The sequence below is a fragment of the Cupressus sempervirens genome, chromosome 11, assembly GCF_028749045.1.
Source record: "Cupressus sempervirens isolate cs-2001-9-10 chromosome 11, ASM2874904v1, whole genome shotgun sequence".
Taxonomy (NCBI): domain Eukaryota; kingdom Viridiplantae; phylum Streptophyta; class Pinopsida; order Cupressales; family Cupressaceae; genus Cupressus; species Cupressus sempervirens.
The window spans coordinates 644676248-644695307 of record NC_143128.1 but is presented as its reverse complement, the minus strand read 5'-3'; the positions used below and the strand labels follow the sequence as shown (position 1 = coordinate 644695307).

Below are 19060 nucleotides of genomic sequence, written 5' to 3'. Positions count from 1 at the left end.
ATCATGACGAGAGAGGACAAGAAAGGGGATAGGTTAATCTCAGACAAAATGCACTAAAGACAGAACAAAGGAACTTTTTATTTTTCCAGATTACGAAAATGTAGTAATTTTTTTGCAAATTTTTTATTGTTTTCGACTACAAACTATGGAGATCATTAAGATCAAATACTGAAATTTTCTAGTAAAATCCATGATGTTTATGATAATTTGAAAATTGGTCAACTATACAGTTTGTAGGGAGGATAACCGTATCCATAAGAAAGTGTAAAATGAACTGAAACCTAAACCTTAGTGTGCTGTGCCGAACCATAGTGTACTGTACTGAGTCTTGAATCTCCCATACAAGTTGGAACCCTAAGTAGAGCACTGCTCAATTGAAAACCTTAGAGATGTTATACAATCTTGGTAGAGACTCGAATGTAAGGATTATATATACTCGAATGTAGCTATATAATTCATGATATATACGTTCAATCAGTGCTACAGAAAAGTAGTTTATTATGTTTCATTTAACCCTTCTCCATGTCGAATTTCACAATCACACCAATTCTTTTTTTATCAATACTCCAATGTCTGTTTCCCACAAACAATCAGTACTCAAAGTTTATCTATGGTGACTGTAAGCAGACATTTCTAGATGGATCTGCATCATGTTACCTTGAAAGAATCGTAACTCTGGAGACAAACCAGAATGCAAGTAAAAGTTGCCCTGTTTCCAAGGAGGGTTTTTAAAAAGGTAAGTTTCTACTCGAGTGCTTCAAATTGAAAATAGTGGTGAAAATATCAGCAAATGAACATAGCATGGGTGTAGCTTTACACAGCAGTAAGGGTTATTTGTTAGTGTAGGATAATAAAACGAATTGGAATTGAATGCTCTTTGATGGATATGCCAGAGTATGTCTGAGACTCTGAAGACAGAGCTAGATTATAAATATTTGTTAACAGAATCTCATCCGACACACTGTAATTTTTATTACATTTTGAAATGGCCATTACAATAATCTGGGATGAACAGATACAGTCATCAAGTTTATTAGTAACAAATCTGCTGTCACAACAGTACGTATCATTGCTAGCAAAACAACTTCAATCAAACACGACTAAAAATGATTGTACACAAAATAGATTACAATGATCGAACGATTTCTATATCACATCTTATTTACACTCAACTACCTATTTAGAAACAAGACCTAGTCTTTTTCATCATAAATGGGGAACCAGACGGCTATCCAGAGAATCACGGAAAGAAATTTGTCTTCTCATATCTGGTTGTCCTCCATGAAGAACCGAGTTCCTTGAAGGAGAGAACATAATACCATTTACGTCTGGGGAAGTGCAAATTTCCATTTTCACAGGCATGAATGACAATTCACTGATTTTATCTTCTTCCTTTACAGGATAGAGGAAGCCTGAATTCTCAGGAAAACCATTAGTGTATGTCATTACAGAGGAGTCATGAATATGAGTACCAGTCATTCTAATTTGCTGAGATGCCCTTCCAGAAAATAACTCTTTATCTTGAACCCTTTCCTGTGCATCTTGAGTAAATTCGCCGGGAAGTTCTTTCCCTTGGCCAGTGGCTTGAAGATTTTCAGATATTGCTTCTTCAAACAAATGATTGGATAACCTCTGTAGAAAGTTTTGTTCAGACAAAGTAGCATTAGGTGTAGTCAGAGGGACTTGACCACCAGGGACCATGCATTGTGGAAGATTGGAGCATGACACCATACTCGTAGATTCCAGATTAACAGCAGAATGGGGCATGCTTGTGGAAATTGGTGTATCTCCGTACAAAAAGCTTTGGTCAAATATCATTGAAATACCTGTTTTCTTATAGCCACCATGTCTTCGAGTGTCTTCTGCATACAACTCCTCTGTATCACTATTACTACTTTCGTCATTGGCTCTGGAGTCCATCACTATCAACCCAAAAGAAAATAATCTTGCACATAAGTTTCAGCACTAATTTAGCCACTTCCTAAACCATCCTGATATATTTGACAACTAGACAGTCTCTCCAGAGGCTCCTTGGCTATTGCAATATATTGTTTATGAGAACCTAAGATTTTTTTTATTGCTAGCCTGAGCCCCAAAAAGAGACTAAGAAATGCAAAGTATAACACAGAAGATTAAAAAATTAAAAGGTGTACCTGAACTTGGAGAAAATGGTTGCACTCCAGTAGATTCTCTGTCATCTGATTGATCAATTAAGTGAAAGTTATTTTGCTTCACAATGGGAAATATCTCATTTGGCAAGCCTCCAAGTGTCATCGAAGTCACGATATTCCCTGGGTATAGATATTGATGATGTCTATGCATATCGAGCATCAAGTTCTGGCCCTCAAAGAAAGGAGAACCAGAAAAAGGTATGGTGCGCTCACTGATATTCTTCAAACGTGGATCACACTGCATCAATTTTTCAAAGTGTCGATTCAACACACCTTCAGAGAATTGGACAAGGTGTCGACTGCCAAAAACAAAATACATATTTCAGTTTCATGGTGGGCATATATACTGTTACTTCAACTACATTTTTCAGGTGCAGTAAAACAAAACATAACATATTAGGCTTCCTAGATGACTACGAATCTTGACTCTGGTAGAAATCCACATTTTCAATGCTTGCAGAATGAAGCTTGCTTTCAATTTACAAAATACAGTGCATTTTTTTTTCTTTTTTAAAAGAGGGGTAAACGCTTTGACCTGGAGCTATGAACCAGTGAGGCCACAAACGAGGGACCTCATCCCCATGAGATTTGAACCTTGATGTTAAGAATAACAACACAACAACTTAACCATCACAACATGCCACTATTGACATAAAATACTGTGCATTTAATTCCAAAGCTTTCCATTACTTTAAGTGCAACGTATGTAAGATGTCAGAGATGAGCTACAAGCCCAGTTATTGTACATAATGGTTACCATAAAACCATTTCATACTTGAAATAGAAAACAATGTGAATGACTGTTAATGATATAGAAAATATTACCGGCAAATGCTTGCTTGTCCCATGGTGAAGTCGGAGGTGGATTGCCATAGTGTGTGCTTTCGAGGTTGTGGATTTGTCTCCCTGAAAAATAAAGGAGTTCTTGATATCTGCCATGGTAAGAAGTATATCAGGAAGAATATCTCATAAAAGATTAACAAAATATGTGGTCATTTCACATTAAAAAATATATATCTATTTATATATGTACATACGCACCAAGGTACTAAGGCCTCATATTGCAGGCAATTAAGGTATGCTACAGTTATTGATTCTTGTCACTCACACAACTACCCCACATCTACAAAGAGAAGGCATCAGATATTTTCCATATGATAAGAAGAACCATTTAAACTCAGTGAACTTGAAGGAACAAATGAATCAAATGATGAACAGAAGTTCCTCCCTTGACAAGTTCTGTATTTAAATATTAGGTCTCTAAATGTAACCATTTAAGAAAAAAATGTGGTTTTGGTCTAGTATGGTATCTGTGGCATTTGCTAAAAGTAGGGAACAACTTGACCACAATAACTCATGAAGTCGTAATATGCAGACAAAAGATAATCCCAAGACATACAACAGACTGCAGTGAAACATAACACCCTTGGAAATAAGGAGGTTATATCAAACAGTGGCAAACAATTATGTTGGGAAGGTAAACAGCTAAAGATGAACATATAGATGCAACGTTTTCAAAATAAGGTAGCTAATTTCTGAATATGCTCTGATTAAGAGTTAATATTATCCCCAAAGATAGTTGATTGTAATATTGTGTCTCTCAAAATAGGCTAGTTCTTTTATAGACCTTGAACCATATGCTTTAGCTGGCCAATGAATTTACTAAGATCTATTAGATTTCTATGGTTCATAGGTATAGTTTAAATGCTTCAGAAATAATTTCTGTGAATGCTTGTTTTTTCAATGTTTAGGATCATATTCATGATCTATTATCAGGATGTAAGAAAAAACAAGAAGAGGAACAATAATAATAGATAATAAAGTATGATCCAAATATAGATGAAAAACTTGCTCACAATCACAATCATATCCAGAAGCATTTACACTAATATATTTACTCTTACAAGAAAACTACAAATAGGATACAGTACTTGTTGCATTGAATTCCTTATAATCCAATATTTATAAATTACCTCAACATGCAGAGAAGCGGGTCCTTTTTCAGGGATGTTTGCTTTCAGTCCTGTGATGTCAGACCACTGAATTTCAATTTTGCTCTTCAATCCATTATCTAAAACCTCCCACACCAATTTACGTTTGGCGTAGTAGCATTTGGCTACTAAGTCTCCTTCATGTACAGAAGAGCACTGTTGCACAAATTTAAAAACTGTGTCAAATCCAAGTCCATTTTTTCACAGATTCATTCGTTATAAACCACATATACAATTATAATATTTAAAAGAATGCATCAATGGCCGAAGGCATACTTCCCACTTCCCAATCTTTAGATAACATGCAGGAAAATTTGAAGCCTTGAGTTTGTCCTGTTGACCCTCAGCAGCTCCTGCTCCTCTGGTCTTTGTGTTCTCCTCCAAATCTTGCTCAGGAACTGAAGATTGGTCATTTTGGTTTAGATTATGTTGTATTAGGTCAACCAATGACTGACTTTTCCGTAGACTTAAGCCTAGGGGCCTTGACTCATCTACTGAATTAGAAGGCTGGGGAAATGCAGTTGTAGGCATTAGGCATGCACTTGTGACCATTGAAGTGACTTGATTTTGCTGATCCAAGCTACATGCTTCAGGACTAGATGTCAACTCTGCAGTTCTTGATACTGACTGTAAAGATATCAGCAACAAAATGCATAAGTAAAAGCGTTAAGAACATAGAAGCTTTTTAGAAAGACTACAATCTTCAAAATTTATCTCGTGCAATATTTGACTTGAAATGCTAAAGTTGAACTCAGCGATTCTTATTTTTTAACTAATCTGTATACCGAATCAAGCATAAATCTAGTTCTTTATTTTGGATCATTTATAACATACTTGACAAGCAATTATTGGTCACTTGATAGATGCTTGTTGAGATTATCTGGTGCCTTATGATACTAGTATAGGCATGGCTGGTATAGTTCCCATCATAACTGCTCATAGTTTATCATTGGCACATACTAATAACCAATGTCCCATGGCATTTCGAGGGTGGCTACAGCAGGGGATAGCATGATGCATTTTGGGGACGGCAGTCCAAGGGAAAAATACAATGTTACATAATCATATAATGTATGAATCAACATGTTCATCGATCCAACGGTAGCAACAATAAAAAATGCGAAGTCTTGAGTTCATTGTTCACTGTTTCCTTTACAACGAAAGCCCTGAAGGATACTAAATCATAAAGGAAAATGTACTGACTGACTCACCTTTATTACAACTGCGTACTCTCATTTTCTGCTCTCCTACAGCTGTATGCAATCATAGGATTGCTCACAAACGAAAAAGTAACAAGTGGATGCTGCCTTTCAAAAGAATGTATGAATTCCATAATTGTATGGAGTCATTGAACAGCTGTAAACTTTCCTTGCATGATTGCATGTAGTCACACCATTTACAATTTAATGAAAAGAGTAAAAATTGTTTCTTGTCATTGCAATTTCATTGCATTCTTGTTTTCTGTCATCTAACAGTTGTACATTTTCATTCAATAGTTGTATGCAGCAAATTCGAAATTCTTAAACTTTCTTTCATCGGGTGTGTGCAAGCATACGTTTGCACTTTGTACAGTAGTACTTCCTTTCAACAAAAAGTACGTTTTCATTCCATAGTTGTATTTGGTCATTCAAAAAACTGTAATTTTTCCTTCCATAGTTGCAAACTTGCATGCAGTCACACCATTTTCCACTGATGCAAAGAGTAAAAATATCTCTTGTCATTACTTTTCAATTCTTCATTGGTCAGTAAGTTTGACTAAGTTGAATCCTGAACTTAAAAAATATCTCTGCTGTCATTTAACAGTTTTCATTCAATAGTTGTATGCAGTAATCTAAAAGTCTTACTCTTTCTTTCGACAAGTGTATGAAACCATATATTTATTCTTTGTATACTAGATGTTTTTTTTTAATCAAAACAACTCCAGATCGCCCTGAGACGATTGAGGAATTTCTCGGATATCTAGGATGTTGAAACACCCTGAAGACAACCATACATTTATTAGTTGTATACTAGATTTTTTTTTCATCAAAACAACTCCGGAAGGCCCTGAGATGATTGAGGAATTTCTCAGATATCTAGGATGTTGAAACATCCTGGAGACATTAGGCGTCCCCTGCTTATGTACTGATGTTTCCACAGGCAAAGATTGCGGTTAGTTGATAGTCTCAGGCACAAACAATATACTTCTTATTCTAAAAATCCTCCTTAAGATAGAAATTATATACTTTCATTTTGATTCGTAATAAACGTTACTGGCTCTTTAATAGGACCAGTTGTTTTGGTCTTATATATCCATTTAGCTCTTGAACCAACATAAACATAGCTGTTACTCCTGTATCACTACTAAGTTGTTGCTATTAAACCCTGCATTAGATTCTTCTGTTTGTTTGTTAGCATTTCTAAAACTCGTATGAACAAGAGTATCAGGGTTCACATTATCATTTTAAACTGTTGATTATAGGCATGAATTTTCAAATTATGATTGCACAAGCAAAGATTATTTGTTTAAGGCAAGAAAGAACAGACAAAATATGTACAGTCTATAGGAATTGCGATTTATAGAGCGGCCTTCCCTCCGACCTAGTACAGCTCCAAATCCACAATTTTCTAAAGAAAGAGATCCTCTTATTGTAGGAAGAAGACGTTCGAAATAATATGTTTTGTTGGGGATCAGAAAAATATAAGATTTGTATCAAGAGATTATCATCCGATCAAGTTGAAACATGATTTCCATCTCTTAACTATTATATCTACTTGTTTCTTGTTCTAGTTATGTTCACTTTTCATTACTCTCATACGTTTAAATGATATTATCGAAGATGATTTCAGTTCCTCTTCATGACTTTAGTGCATACTCCATACCGTAAGACAGATTTGCAAGACGAGTAAAACTATAAGAATTTGGAAGCCTTTTCTAATATAATGGGAACTAAAGAAAGGATTATGATTCTGTACCATTATCCCACAAATCTACTTCAAACTTCGAGTCCAGCTCTTAAATCACAACTCCAGATTCGTCAATGTTTGTAGAAGCTATTATTGCTCTAAAATCGTGTCATGGACATTTATGCCAGTGTGACATTCTATCACCTCTTATGGAGCCGCAGAAGCTCACGAGTCAATGCAGGGTCAACCTATAGCCTTTGGTATTTGTCCATTTGCTCTTGTCTTCTGCTTTTTCTGATCCCAAATGAATTAGTTGAAAAAAGTTGCCTGTGTTTTAATATTACTCTTATACGCCTAGATCGATAATTAGCTTCAAAACTTTTGACACCTGGAACACAAAAGATAAAGCTTGATCGTGAAAACATCGGGAAAAAAGGGATTAGGTTTAGGATTTTCGTAAAAAGGAAATTGTGCAGCTATCGAGCTATCGCGAAAATATAAGTTAGGTTTGGGGTTTCCGCAAAAAATGAAAAGATCACACGAAAGGTCAGATAAATCAAAATCGCCAAATTTTCGGTCAAACTCGCATATTTATCTCTATCTACACTATGTATCGGGCATGTTTTCTGAATGGTGAGCTGAAAATAGTGTGTGTCGGTGGCTTTCTTTAGAAAAGTAAATTGGCAAAACAAATCGGCTTGTAATGGATTACTCCGAATCTCTGATATTGTTTTGGCCTATAATGCATCTAAGGAGGAGTCCTTATCGATGAGCTCCTATAAAAATTTCAGTGAGTGTTGCTGCCTAAATTTTCCTGAATTTTAAATATGGTAGTTTAATGAAATTATTAATGTAGTTAAACTTAAAAGATTTTCCTTTTAAATTTAGGAAAGCTGCTGATCTTATAAAGAAAATTTAGGAAAGCTACTGATTTCATAAAGAATGTTGTGAATTAAAATTAATAAAAAATAATCATTTTCTGTCTTTTTTTCAGATCTAAAAATATTATATAATTAACAAGGGAGAGGAAAAAAGGCTTTTGAGTTAGTTGAATAATTTCTATCCCACCAGAATTTCACTTCTTTAAATAGACATAAAAAGAAAAGATCAGTACTTTTCAAATTCTAATAATTAGGTAGCACAGTTTTTTAGATTATATTTTCTGTCTGAAAAAAATAGATCCGGAAACCCACGAGACCTTACCCTAACTCAGACTTTACCCTAACTTAGAGAACTACAAATCAATGCAGAGTGACCGGAAGAGATAAGAGAGCCCCACAAAATATTTGGTCGGTCTCTGTGATCAACCATGATAAGTGACATATGACTGGAACCAAATTTGAGAATTACACATTTGTCCTATGTTTGTCCATGGCCGTACGTGTCAATTGCAGGCAGCTTAAACAACCACCCATGGCCGTAGATGTCAATCATAGACATGCTGCATGTTCTCCCCTTGCCAGTGTGAAAGGAAAGGGAAGAAGAATAATCAAAGAAGAGCCAAAATGAGTGTCACTGAGAAGGGAAAGGGAAGCAGAACATTAATAGACGAGACAAAATGAGTTGAATTTTCCATCACTTGGATTTTCTTTAGGTTCTCCACATTGCGTTCTCGCAGATAAACTAGAATTCAGTAGTTGCAGCAAGTTGTAGGAAATCGGAACTGTCAGAAGGCATACATAATTGAGTGTGGAACACTAGATATTGATATCAATCATAATAACCTTGTGACTTTGTAAAGATTATTTTTTGTAGTGATAGTAGAAATAGGCATTCATCTACTTGCTGGATAGTTTGACCTACTTTGGGTTTCTCCAGGATTGTGTTGATTATTTTTGCTGTAATTGTTTCTTATATCCATAATTCAAATTCAAACCATCGTTTTTAAACGCTGATTTTGCAATGGACAACCCTATGGATGCATGTGCATAAACATGTTACTTTGCATTAAAAATTGATCTCAGTTATGGACCAGGTTAGAATCAGTTTAGATAGGCCTTGGGTATAACCTAGCTAATTGAGGATCATATTGGTGTCAAATATTTGTGGTGTTCCTTAGATTCCGTAGGTTGTAGTGTGTGGGGCAACTGACTTTATTCAAATAATTAGGACAGCCAAATGGTGAATATAACTTTACTTTCGTTGCAGGACATTTCTCATAAGGTGGAACTAAGTTAGAGCAGGTATGCTCAATCAGGAAAGAAAACGTATCTCAAGAGATCAGATACTACAGTGATGAGAAACTCTTTGAAGTTGGAGACAATTTTGAAAGTATCTCATTATCAGTGGAGAACTTGACAAGATGAAGTTAATGGAGATGGTCATTGACATGCTTGTGATTTCATTGGAGATGCTCAAATTTCACGAGGCAACAGAGATACCCAAGGACCAAAGGAAGGAGCAGCCAAAACATTACAAAGAATTGCCCAACACAACCAACTATTAAAGCTAAGGTGGATATTATGCTTTATGAAGATAAAGGTGACGCAGAGAAAACAATTTGCTGTCGAAACTTGAGACCTATATCTCAGCTTGCAGAGTGTAAGTGAAGAAATCAAATTTCTTTTGTATCTTTTGATTTTTTCTAGTCAAGTACTAGGCAAGAAATATATGCGTTTCTTTGACTTTGAGAAACCACTACCTGTACTTAATGTGAGGAGTTTAAGAAGCCAATCGAGTTCTAGCTTTTTCCCATTATAGCAAGGAAGGGTGAGACAAGTGGTGATTTTATATGCAGTAGCTCGGACAAAGTATGTAGGATTATATCAAATTCAGGAGACAAGCAATCTTAATGAGATTGGTTACTTTAGGACAGCATTATTGTTCAGTGTCTTGGACGTCTTTATAGCAACATAAGGAAACAACTCCTTAAGGCTAATTCCAACACTATTAATAAAGCTTTTGTCAAAGGCCATTACGTAGGGACAGATAAATAGAAGGAAACAATCAACAAATGTTCTTAATTTCAGAAAGTTTCATGCACAAGCAAGGTGGAAAATAATGAAAAGGGTCTGAAAAGTGTCACCTCTATAATGCTTAAAATACTATGGCAACCATTGCGATATGGATATTCAAAGGGAGATTGCAGAAAATGCAATGGTAGTGAATCTCAAAAGGAACAGTCCAATAAGACCACATTAGCATTGGAAGAACGGAAAGAAACTGGAAGGAGCTCTGATGTAGATGAATTTACTGAGTTCTTTTAAACCAAATCCAGATTAAAACGGCGAAGGTAGATGTACTGTTTGATTCATGCTTTCAAGCAAATATGAGTTTCCTAAGAGTTGATGAAGGAACTTGGATTAGAGGAATACGACCACCCTTCTCTAAACACAATGAGATACACAAAAAAATACTGAATTGAGATTTATGCTTCCAACTATGTAAAATCTAATCTGGGATTGATGATCATTTCATTGATAAGGTTGAAGTAGAAATTCCATGAGATGCTTGCCAAACAATGTTCTCAACATTTTACTTGTATAATAGGGATGCTATCCGTTGAAGGAGAGAATTTTAGGTCCTCCTTTACTTTCTGTTGAAGGAGAGAATATAAGATAACGAATAATCAAGGACTGGAACGACTAAATTATAAATCTACAAAATGTAGTACTGAAAAACCTTCTGATGATTGCAACTCTGCTTTCTCTGACCTTTAAGGTCAGTTAAATAAATGCAAGTGAAACACTCCTTTATGCTTTGGACTAGCTTTATCATCATTTCCCCCAATTTCAGAATTTTTTTCAGAACAAAAGATTGAAAATCGAGAAAAATCAGGATCAATTTGGTCAACCACAATGGACTGTTATACCCGCAATTCTTGATTTGAATGACCTACTATAGCATCGTGAATTGTTTCCCTAATAATTTTAGGTTCTTTTTGGTACTTGCTTTAGTATACATTTCCCTAGTTCATTTTAAGGCCATTTATGTTCTATAGTATCCTTAAATATTTGCCGATTACCCTACACTTCAACTCTCTCATATGTGAAACCCAAGACGAGGTCCTATATTAAGGGCCCCGATGCTTGGTTCTCCCTCTCGGAGGCCCATTTTGGGTGGACACAATACACAACACCCTAGTTCCAACAAAATGGGTTAAAATATGGGGTGTTTGAGTGTCGTTCTATCATAATGATCCCGTCTCAATCTTTACCTTTGATCATTACTTGTCAGCGTACACCTAATTCAACCTTTGTGATCCATATATAAAAGGCACCTCTTATCCTTTATAACATCTACAACAATCATGCGAGGAAAGAGCTTTTAAAAATTTAAACTATATAGCAGAAGACAAGAAGCATGCTACTTCTACAATTTCATTACAGCGAAGTTACATTCAAAATTTTGATTCATTTTTCTCATTTACGGATGTCATTATATTATTGCACTAACACTAAGGGTCCGTTTGGTAGCTGGAATTAGAATGGAATTGGCATTCGAAATTCTAAAAGAATTCTAATCCATTGTTTGGGTCCGCACAATCGGAATTGGAAATGGAAAAAAGTGGAATCCGGTATCCCCATTCGACCCCCAAAACAAGGATTCCAAATTCCCATTTTAAATCCCATTTTTTGAAAATGAAGATTTCAACTAAAGTAAAATTTGATTGGGTTTGGCTTTCGGATGCCCATTTGGGGGCACCTTTTTTGCACTAATGTTTGAAATTTAATTTTTTTAAATGGGGGAAAAAATTTGAAAAAATTTCCGCTGTTACTTGCTCATATATTTGCCACTGTTGAGTAATTTATCAGGGTTTTTCCGCCTGATCCGCCTCAGTAGTTACTGCAAAAAAGTTTGGTGAAATAACTTTTTCACATACATTGTTTTTCAATTAAATGAATTGTATGCAGGGCAAAAACAATCTACTTATTGATTTTTTTTCTGGCATAAAAGTGTTTCAAAGTAAGATTTCGTAAAAAATTAATATAAAAATTTAGACTTTGCACCTGTGAGTTTGAATGTTGTGATGATCAATTTTTTTATTGGATCTCTACAAATATATATATATTTTTAATGGGATGTTTCTGACTCTTATTTCACCAATTCTTGTGATTCGGATTCATTCAATGAGACTTGAACAATATACATATTTCATATCAGTAATTATGTGAATTATAATCAATGGTATTTTTTTTATAGAGCAAGAGTCATAAAAGTTTTAGTATCCATTCGTACAATCTTGTCCACATCCATTATGATAATGTTTACTTTCAACATGACTTAATATTTTTATACTTGTTAAAAATGTTTGGACTTCAACAAACCAAATAAGTATTAAATTTTTTTGCATGATGATAATGCTACAGTTGGATGATAGTATTTTGCATGTTATTTTGGCGAGTATTCCAATTCTACAATGTGCAACCAAACGGAGGAAATTTGTATTCTCACAATGAATTCTTGGTCAACCAAACAGTCTCAAATTGGATTCCCTAATCATAATCTGGATTCCAATTTCCAGAATCCCAAAGCCAGCATTCTGAATGCCAATGCTTAATTTATATTCCAGCAACCAAATGGACCCTTACGGACTTTCAAAAGAGCATTGCATAACCACCTTTCTGTGGAGCTCCTCAAGCAGATTTCATACCTAACCTATTATGTTATTTTAATATTTATGATTGATTCCTTGTAAGAACATACACTCTATCTAGCAACAAATCATTGTTGCTGTGAAGATGGAAAGTCCAATATGATGTTTGACTTACTTAAGCCCATGTACAGAGCTTCTTTATCTCCCTTAGGAAATGAGCATCCAACGCTTCTGTCTATCACAGTCAATCAAGTTCTTCTGTGTTTAGATTCTAGATCTGTTTTACTGTTTGTGTGTTTAATGCTGCATTTGTTGTATTCTATCAGATTTAGTCATGTTCGAATTGTTAGCTTAGTTCATTTACAACACCCAACGCTTCCTTTAGGATACAAGTTAGACCTTTTCGTGTTCCAAATTTTATGAAGGAATTGAGAACCTTTAGATTGCATTGATTAGCCAAGGATCCATTCCACCTACTAAGAGATCATTGAGAACATCATTAGAATCATCAAGACCAAACTCACATTTGTCTCTGCTGACCAACGAGAGGAACTCCATAAATACTGGTGGTAGATTTGCAGTGCTTTTATTGAGAGAGAAACACGATGAGGTGGTGGAAGTTGAGACGGCCCAAATATCTGATGGTGCAATAACAAAGAACCTCAAGTAATAGTTGAATATTGAGTCATTTTAAAAAGTGTTGTAGTATCCAGAGCGCATTCTTCATATGAGACAGCATTAAATCCATCGAGTACCGCACTCCAAAACATTGGGATCTAATCAACAGTCTTAATTGAAGTGAGGGAAGTTAAGACACAATACCAAGGCATGCTGGAGCAAGAAGTTATTAGATCTAATCCATCTCAGGGTTGTTCTCCCATTAATGTTTTGCTATAGAAACGAGGGACATGGAGAATGAGAATGTATATAACTGTCAAGGTCTCAAGAAAGACAATAACTTGTTGAAATGATTGTGCATGCAAGATATGACCGAGTTGGATTTCAAGTCAGGCTAACACAAAGCCCATGGAGGGATGAGTATGTATGACAAACTTAATTCATTGCAAGGAGACGAAAAATATTCCAATGTAACTAAGACTAGACGCTTTGTGACTCTTTTATGGGTATTGTCCAGGGCTTTGAGAAAGTTGATTGCACCTTTCTCATCAATTATCAATTATGGGTCAATTTCTTGCCATAACCATAGATGGTAAGTTACTTCCATTGGGAAAATATCAGTAAATTACATTCAATAAGCTGAAACATAAAATCAGCAATGTACTCATATTGCCTTGGAAGCAATGTAGGATAAATAAAATCTACCATGCCATGGGATTATTCCTATTGGAAGGCCAAAAACTTTAACATTGCCATTCAAAACTTCACCATGGGACAACTTCGATCATCTCCCTATCATGAAAAGTTATCCGTCCTCATCCAAGCAGTCCAAAAAGTGAAGCATTATTATTATTTGAAATGTAGCAAGAAGACATCATAAATGGACGAGGCTTTCCGACAATTGCATTTGGCGGTTAAATATAAGAAAGGTATTAATAAAAACTTAAGAAGCATTTTGTCTCGGACACCATTCATTTCGGAATTGGGCATAATATCTCATTTTTATACTTACTTTTTAAAGAGAGTAAGGAGAATGGGTTTAGTAGTGTACTATGTTCTTGTTATGATAAATTTTTGTTGTTGCTATTAAAAATAGTAGATTGGTTCAAAAAGAAACAATAATGAATTAAAGGTAAAAATTGAAACTAAATATTTATTAAGATGATCATTAAATAAACTAAATATTAACTACGATGATCATTAAAGAAGCATCACCTAGATCCAATGAGTGCTAAGAGTTCCATTTATTTTCATGAGAGATGGATTCTTGTGAATCAATACTCATGAATCATTGGTCAATGAGTTTGACTCAAAAATTACACAGCTAAATCTTGCTAGCGATATCACAATTTGACTATCTGTGGAAAATATCTCCTACTTGACAACATTATAATATGTTAATACCTTTCCTTAATGGTCATTGTCTAACTTCGGTCTTTTAGTCACAAATTATTTAAAACATTCTATTTGTATTAATGTGCTCCTTGGATTTGCAAAGTATTAATGACCAAGAAGCCATAAAAAATAAAAGAAATAGTGAAGGTTGTCCCCTTTTCAAAATGATTTGCAACAAGCTACAAGACAATGCCACTGACATGAGTCTATCAACCCTCGTAGAATCAACAAAACATCTAATTAGAAATTGTCATAAAACATCAAACTTGGTGTTGGATAAAAAAGCTACCCTTCCCTATAGCTAAAGACAAAGACATATCGAGAACAACTACTACGATTTTGAGGAAAATTTGATAAACCCTCCAAACTTTGCAGATGAGTATGATGCCCCAATAATAACTCCTAATATCCTTCCCTTGCAAACAATTAATCTAAATGTCTATTAATATAAACAAACTACAAAAAGCCACAATTTTTTAATGAGAAAACCTAGGAAAACTAGACACAGTTTTTGATGTGAAATTTGATCAAAACTAGACAACAATAAGATAATACAAAACTTCATTTTTGAGAAAAAATGATAAAACCAAATTGAATAATTTTTGAGAAAAAAATTAGAAACCCTTGTAGATAAATTTTGAGGGAAAAATTATAAACCCACTAGATATTTTTTGAAGAAAAGATTTAACTCATCAAAAAAAATTCAAGGGAAAAATTTATGAAAACCCATAAGATAATTTTTTAGAAAATTTTTATAAACCCAACAGATAAACTTTTGTGTGGAAAAACATGAGACACTTATATGGTAAAACAACACATGCAAGTACATGAAACATGCAAGTACATACAACCCTCGAAAATCAAACTTTTGCTCAAATCAAGAAATCACTCAATTAAAATTCTCCACCAAGCTTGTGATTTTCAACAAAAACTTCAAAGACAAACTACAATTTTTTTCATAAATTACCTCTAATCATTTTTATTTCAAAAAATAGAAAAATTCAAATTAGAAGAGGCTCAAATTTTTTCTTAAAATTTTTGTCAAATTTTATGAAATCTCATCGACCCCTTCATGAAATCCCATCGATCCACATTGATACCATGTTATGGTAAATCGACGTTGTTATTTAACAAAAGAGATGAAAACTTGACACGTGTGCGTGCGCACACACACAGATATGTATATACACACACACAATGATGATGTTTCTAAAACAAACAATCATGAACTAAAAATGAAAATTAAAACTACCTAATAAATTAAAGATTATCTAAGATGATCACTATGGAAGCATTTTAATAGTTCTAATGACCACTTGTCATTCACCCAATCTCTTAATTACAAACTTTAAAGCAAAGTTGAACCAAGATAGAGGTACTTGAGACTCCCTAGATAGTTACTTGAGGAAAAATGTTATTAAAACTCATCAAAAAAATTTCAAGGTAAAACAATCATGAAAATCCATTAGATAATTTTGGAGGAAAAAATAATATACATAATAGAAAAACTTTCATGTGGTAAAATATAAGACTTCACATGTTCAAACAATACATGCAAGAACATGCAACTCAAAAGAAAGCACATGCAACAAAAATGCAAGTACATGCAACCCTCAAAAATCATACTTTTACACAAACCAAGAAACCATACAATCTAAACTCTTGACCAGGCTTGTAATTTTCAACAAAAATCTTCAAAGACGAACCACAAATTAACGATTTTAATTTAAAATTCTAGATCAGAAGAGGCTCGAATTTTTCTTTAAAAATATGTCAAATTTGAGTCGATAACATGTTATGGTAAAATGTTGTTGTTAAATATAGAAGATGAAAGCTCCAATATAGATTTACAAAATTAACATTTCTAAAAGAAACAATCATGAACTAAAGACGAAAATAGAAATTACCTAATAAACTAAATATCAACTAAGATGACAATTAAAGAAACATTATAATATTCCAATAGTTCTAATGATTGCTTATTCATCCTTCACCCAATTTCTTAATTAAAAACTTTAAAGCAAGGTTGAACCACTACAAGTGTTACCACCATTGGTATGGCTATTTTTCTAAACAAAAGACGAGGGTGCCTAGTGATGCTAATTTTCAAAATATATTTTGGTAATTTATATAAAATCTAAAAATAGGCCTATATTTGTAAAACCAAATATGAATATAGACGAAGTGTATAAGAAAATTGAAATCAATAGTCTAGACCAACCAGTTGAATATTTCAATGCTGCAAACCCTTTTGCTATTCTATGTAATTATATAACTGAGAATGTGAGTAAAGATTATATATATGAGAATATGAATATAGACATACACACAAGAATGAATATAGAAAATACATATCATAGGAAAATTCTTAATTCTTAAGGATCTAATAGAATTCATGCCCATTGTATATCACAAAGTCCGCATAAACAAATTAAAATAGCAATAACAAGAACATAGAAAATGTGAATATCTTTTGAGCTTTGCATCGAAATGCAAATATCTAAATGACATATACTTGTAGTCTCGTTAGCTAGTGTTGACTCCTATTTCCCTTTTGTGGTGTGATTATTCAGTAACTAATACATTTAACTTTTAACTTTTATGTATTTTTGTATGTGTGGGAGTCAACATCTTTAACAAGGGAGATTGTGGAGTCTTCAAGAAACCACAATTGAAACTCTCTTGTAATTAAAGACATCTTTGACAATGTCTCTAGTATTGTCCAGACATGTCTTGGTCTCCAAGATGTGTTACCAAGGGTCAGAGATGGGCATCAATGCAACCATTCTTTAGAAAAACCAAAAAAATGATAACTAAAAGCCCATTGATAAATTTAACATGCACCAATAGCCACCCCCTTGTACCCTAGTAACTAGATTTCAGAGACTTTAATTGGAGTAGTTGTGCAACTTTATTGGTACCTGTAGTGCATGATTACTAGGGCATTTGTGCATAACTATTGGGTGTGGATTACTTTTGTACCTTTGCACACATAATGAAACTCACTATGTGCAATGTTACTACCCATAAGCTATACCAATAGCTATAAGCAATTAAGTTGGATATGGAGAACAAAGAAATCGTTGAAATTTGATGTATAGTATAAAAATATTGAAATTTATCTATAATGACTACTCTAGTACATTTCCCTATGTCAATGATGCAAAATTTGAAGACATATCAATAAAGTAGATTTTGGTTAGGTGTTCCAACATTTGTATGTTGTGACAAGGCCATATTTTCAAGCCATATATGACCATCACTTATAAAAGAATTGCCCTGTAACCCAGAGAAACCCTATAAGACAAATTAAGACATATTCTTTCTTGGGAGGAATGCTCACATCTCCAAAGTAGATAGTCTCTATGTCAATTCTATTACTTGTTATGCGTTTTTACTTGGTCTATTCGGCTAGATATTTTTTTCAAGGGCGAGCTTTCCTTCCATAATACATTATTTTCTAGAAATGCTTAAACAACTAGTTCTTCCCACCTCCATTAGATTGTGGGTTTCTTCTTAGGGAAAATTTTAAACCTGCCCAAGGGTTTAGAATTTTAATGTCCTGTCATTATTTTTTATTTGTTATTGGAATTTATGACTTGCATATGTTATATGGTGGAATTTTTGCATTACATATTTTTTAGAGGTAGGTTTTTAGTATTTATATTTTAAGTGAGTATTTTTTTTCTTATTGTTGGTGTGATTAACTATTCATAAAATTATACATTAATTAACTCAGAATAATGCATTTTATAGTAGTTTTCATATGAGACACTTAGGGAATTGTGTATCATGGTTGTAGGAGAAATTCTACCTTTGGTGATTTGATTTAGTTATCACATTTTTGTATCCACTTATAGTGGAATAATACTTCCACCTTTGGTTGGTTATCCACATTTAACTAAATTATCTATTATTTTATCCCACCTAACCTTGCATCTTGTTGAGCAACATATCATCCTTGTGTACTCTTCTCTTATTTTCTAGCGTATATAAGTAGGAACATGTAAATTGTACTTAGTTTAGTTCAAAAGTTCAATTATTACATCTTGACAAGACTATAGTTTTTTCTTGTCTATGTTTCTCTCTCTTTCTTTATGTATTATTCATTGACCTATAGATCTTGCATTGTTTTTATAGTCAAATTCTTACATGGTATCATAATCATTGGAGTGTCTTTGAGTAGTTTTCTTGGAGAGGTCTTGGCACAATTAAAGGAGGGCACATTGGCAACTTTGAGGACCAATATTTTTTAGTTATCACAATTTTGTATCCACTTATAGTGGAATGAGACTTCCACCTTTGGTTGGTTATCCAAATTTAATGAAATTATCTATTATTTTATCCCACTTAACCTTGTGTCTCATTAAGCCACATATTATCCTTGTGTACTCTCCTCTTGTTTTCTTGCATATATAAGTAGGAACACATGTACATTGTTAGTTTAGTTCAACAGTTCAATT

The 19060-nt window shown here is 33.9% G+C and overlaps 1 protein-coding gene and 1 long non-coding RNA gene across 5 annotated transcripts in view; one reads left to right on the top strand and one right to left on the bottom strand.

Moving 5' to 3' along the window:
- Positions 1 to 535: 535 nt before the first annotated feature.
- On the top strand, positions 536 to 9742 carry LOC149531409 (uncharacterized). Of its 2 annotated transcripts, none has more exons than XR_016358809.1 (2): positions 536 to 736; positions 9197 to 9742. It is a non-coding gene; the product is annotated as an uncharacterized LOC149531409 (long non-coding RNA). The 2 variants fall into 2 exon arrangements; XR_016358808.1 differs by lacking the exon at positions 9197 to 9742 and adding an exon at positions 5163 to 5597.
- The window catches only part of LOC149531408 (uncharacterized), a 31634-nt gene continuing 13508 nt past the window's right edge, over positions 935 to 19060 (bottom strand). The window contains exons 1-6 of one of the 3 annotated variants that reach the window (XM_089810207.1): positions 7118 to 7820; positions 4439 to 4789; positions 4145 to 4318; positions 2997 to 3103; positions 2154 to 2470; positions 935 to 1922 (exon numbers count right to left, since the gene is read on the bottom strand). In XM_089810207.1, coding sequence (XP_089666333.1) covers positions 1207 to 1922; positions 2154 to 2470; positions 2997 to 3103; positions 4145 to 4318; positions 4439 to 4789; positions 7118 to 7120 — 1668 coding nt within the window. In that variant the 5' untranslated portion in view covers positions 7121 to 7820 and the 3' untranslated portion in view covers positions 935 to 1206. Of the gene's footprint in view, positions 1923 to 2153; positions 2471 to 2996; positions 3104 to 4144; positions 4319 to 4438; positions 4790 to 7117; positions 7821 to 19060 lie in introns of those variants that run through there. The other 2 variants (XM_089810205.1, XM_089810206.1) reach the window with 2 other exon arrangements.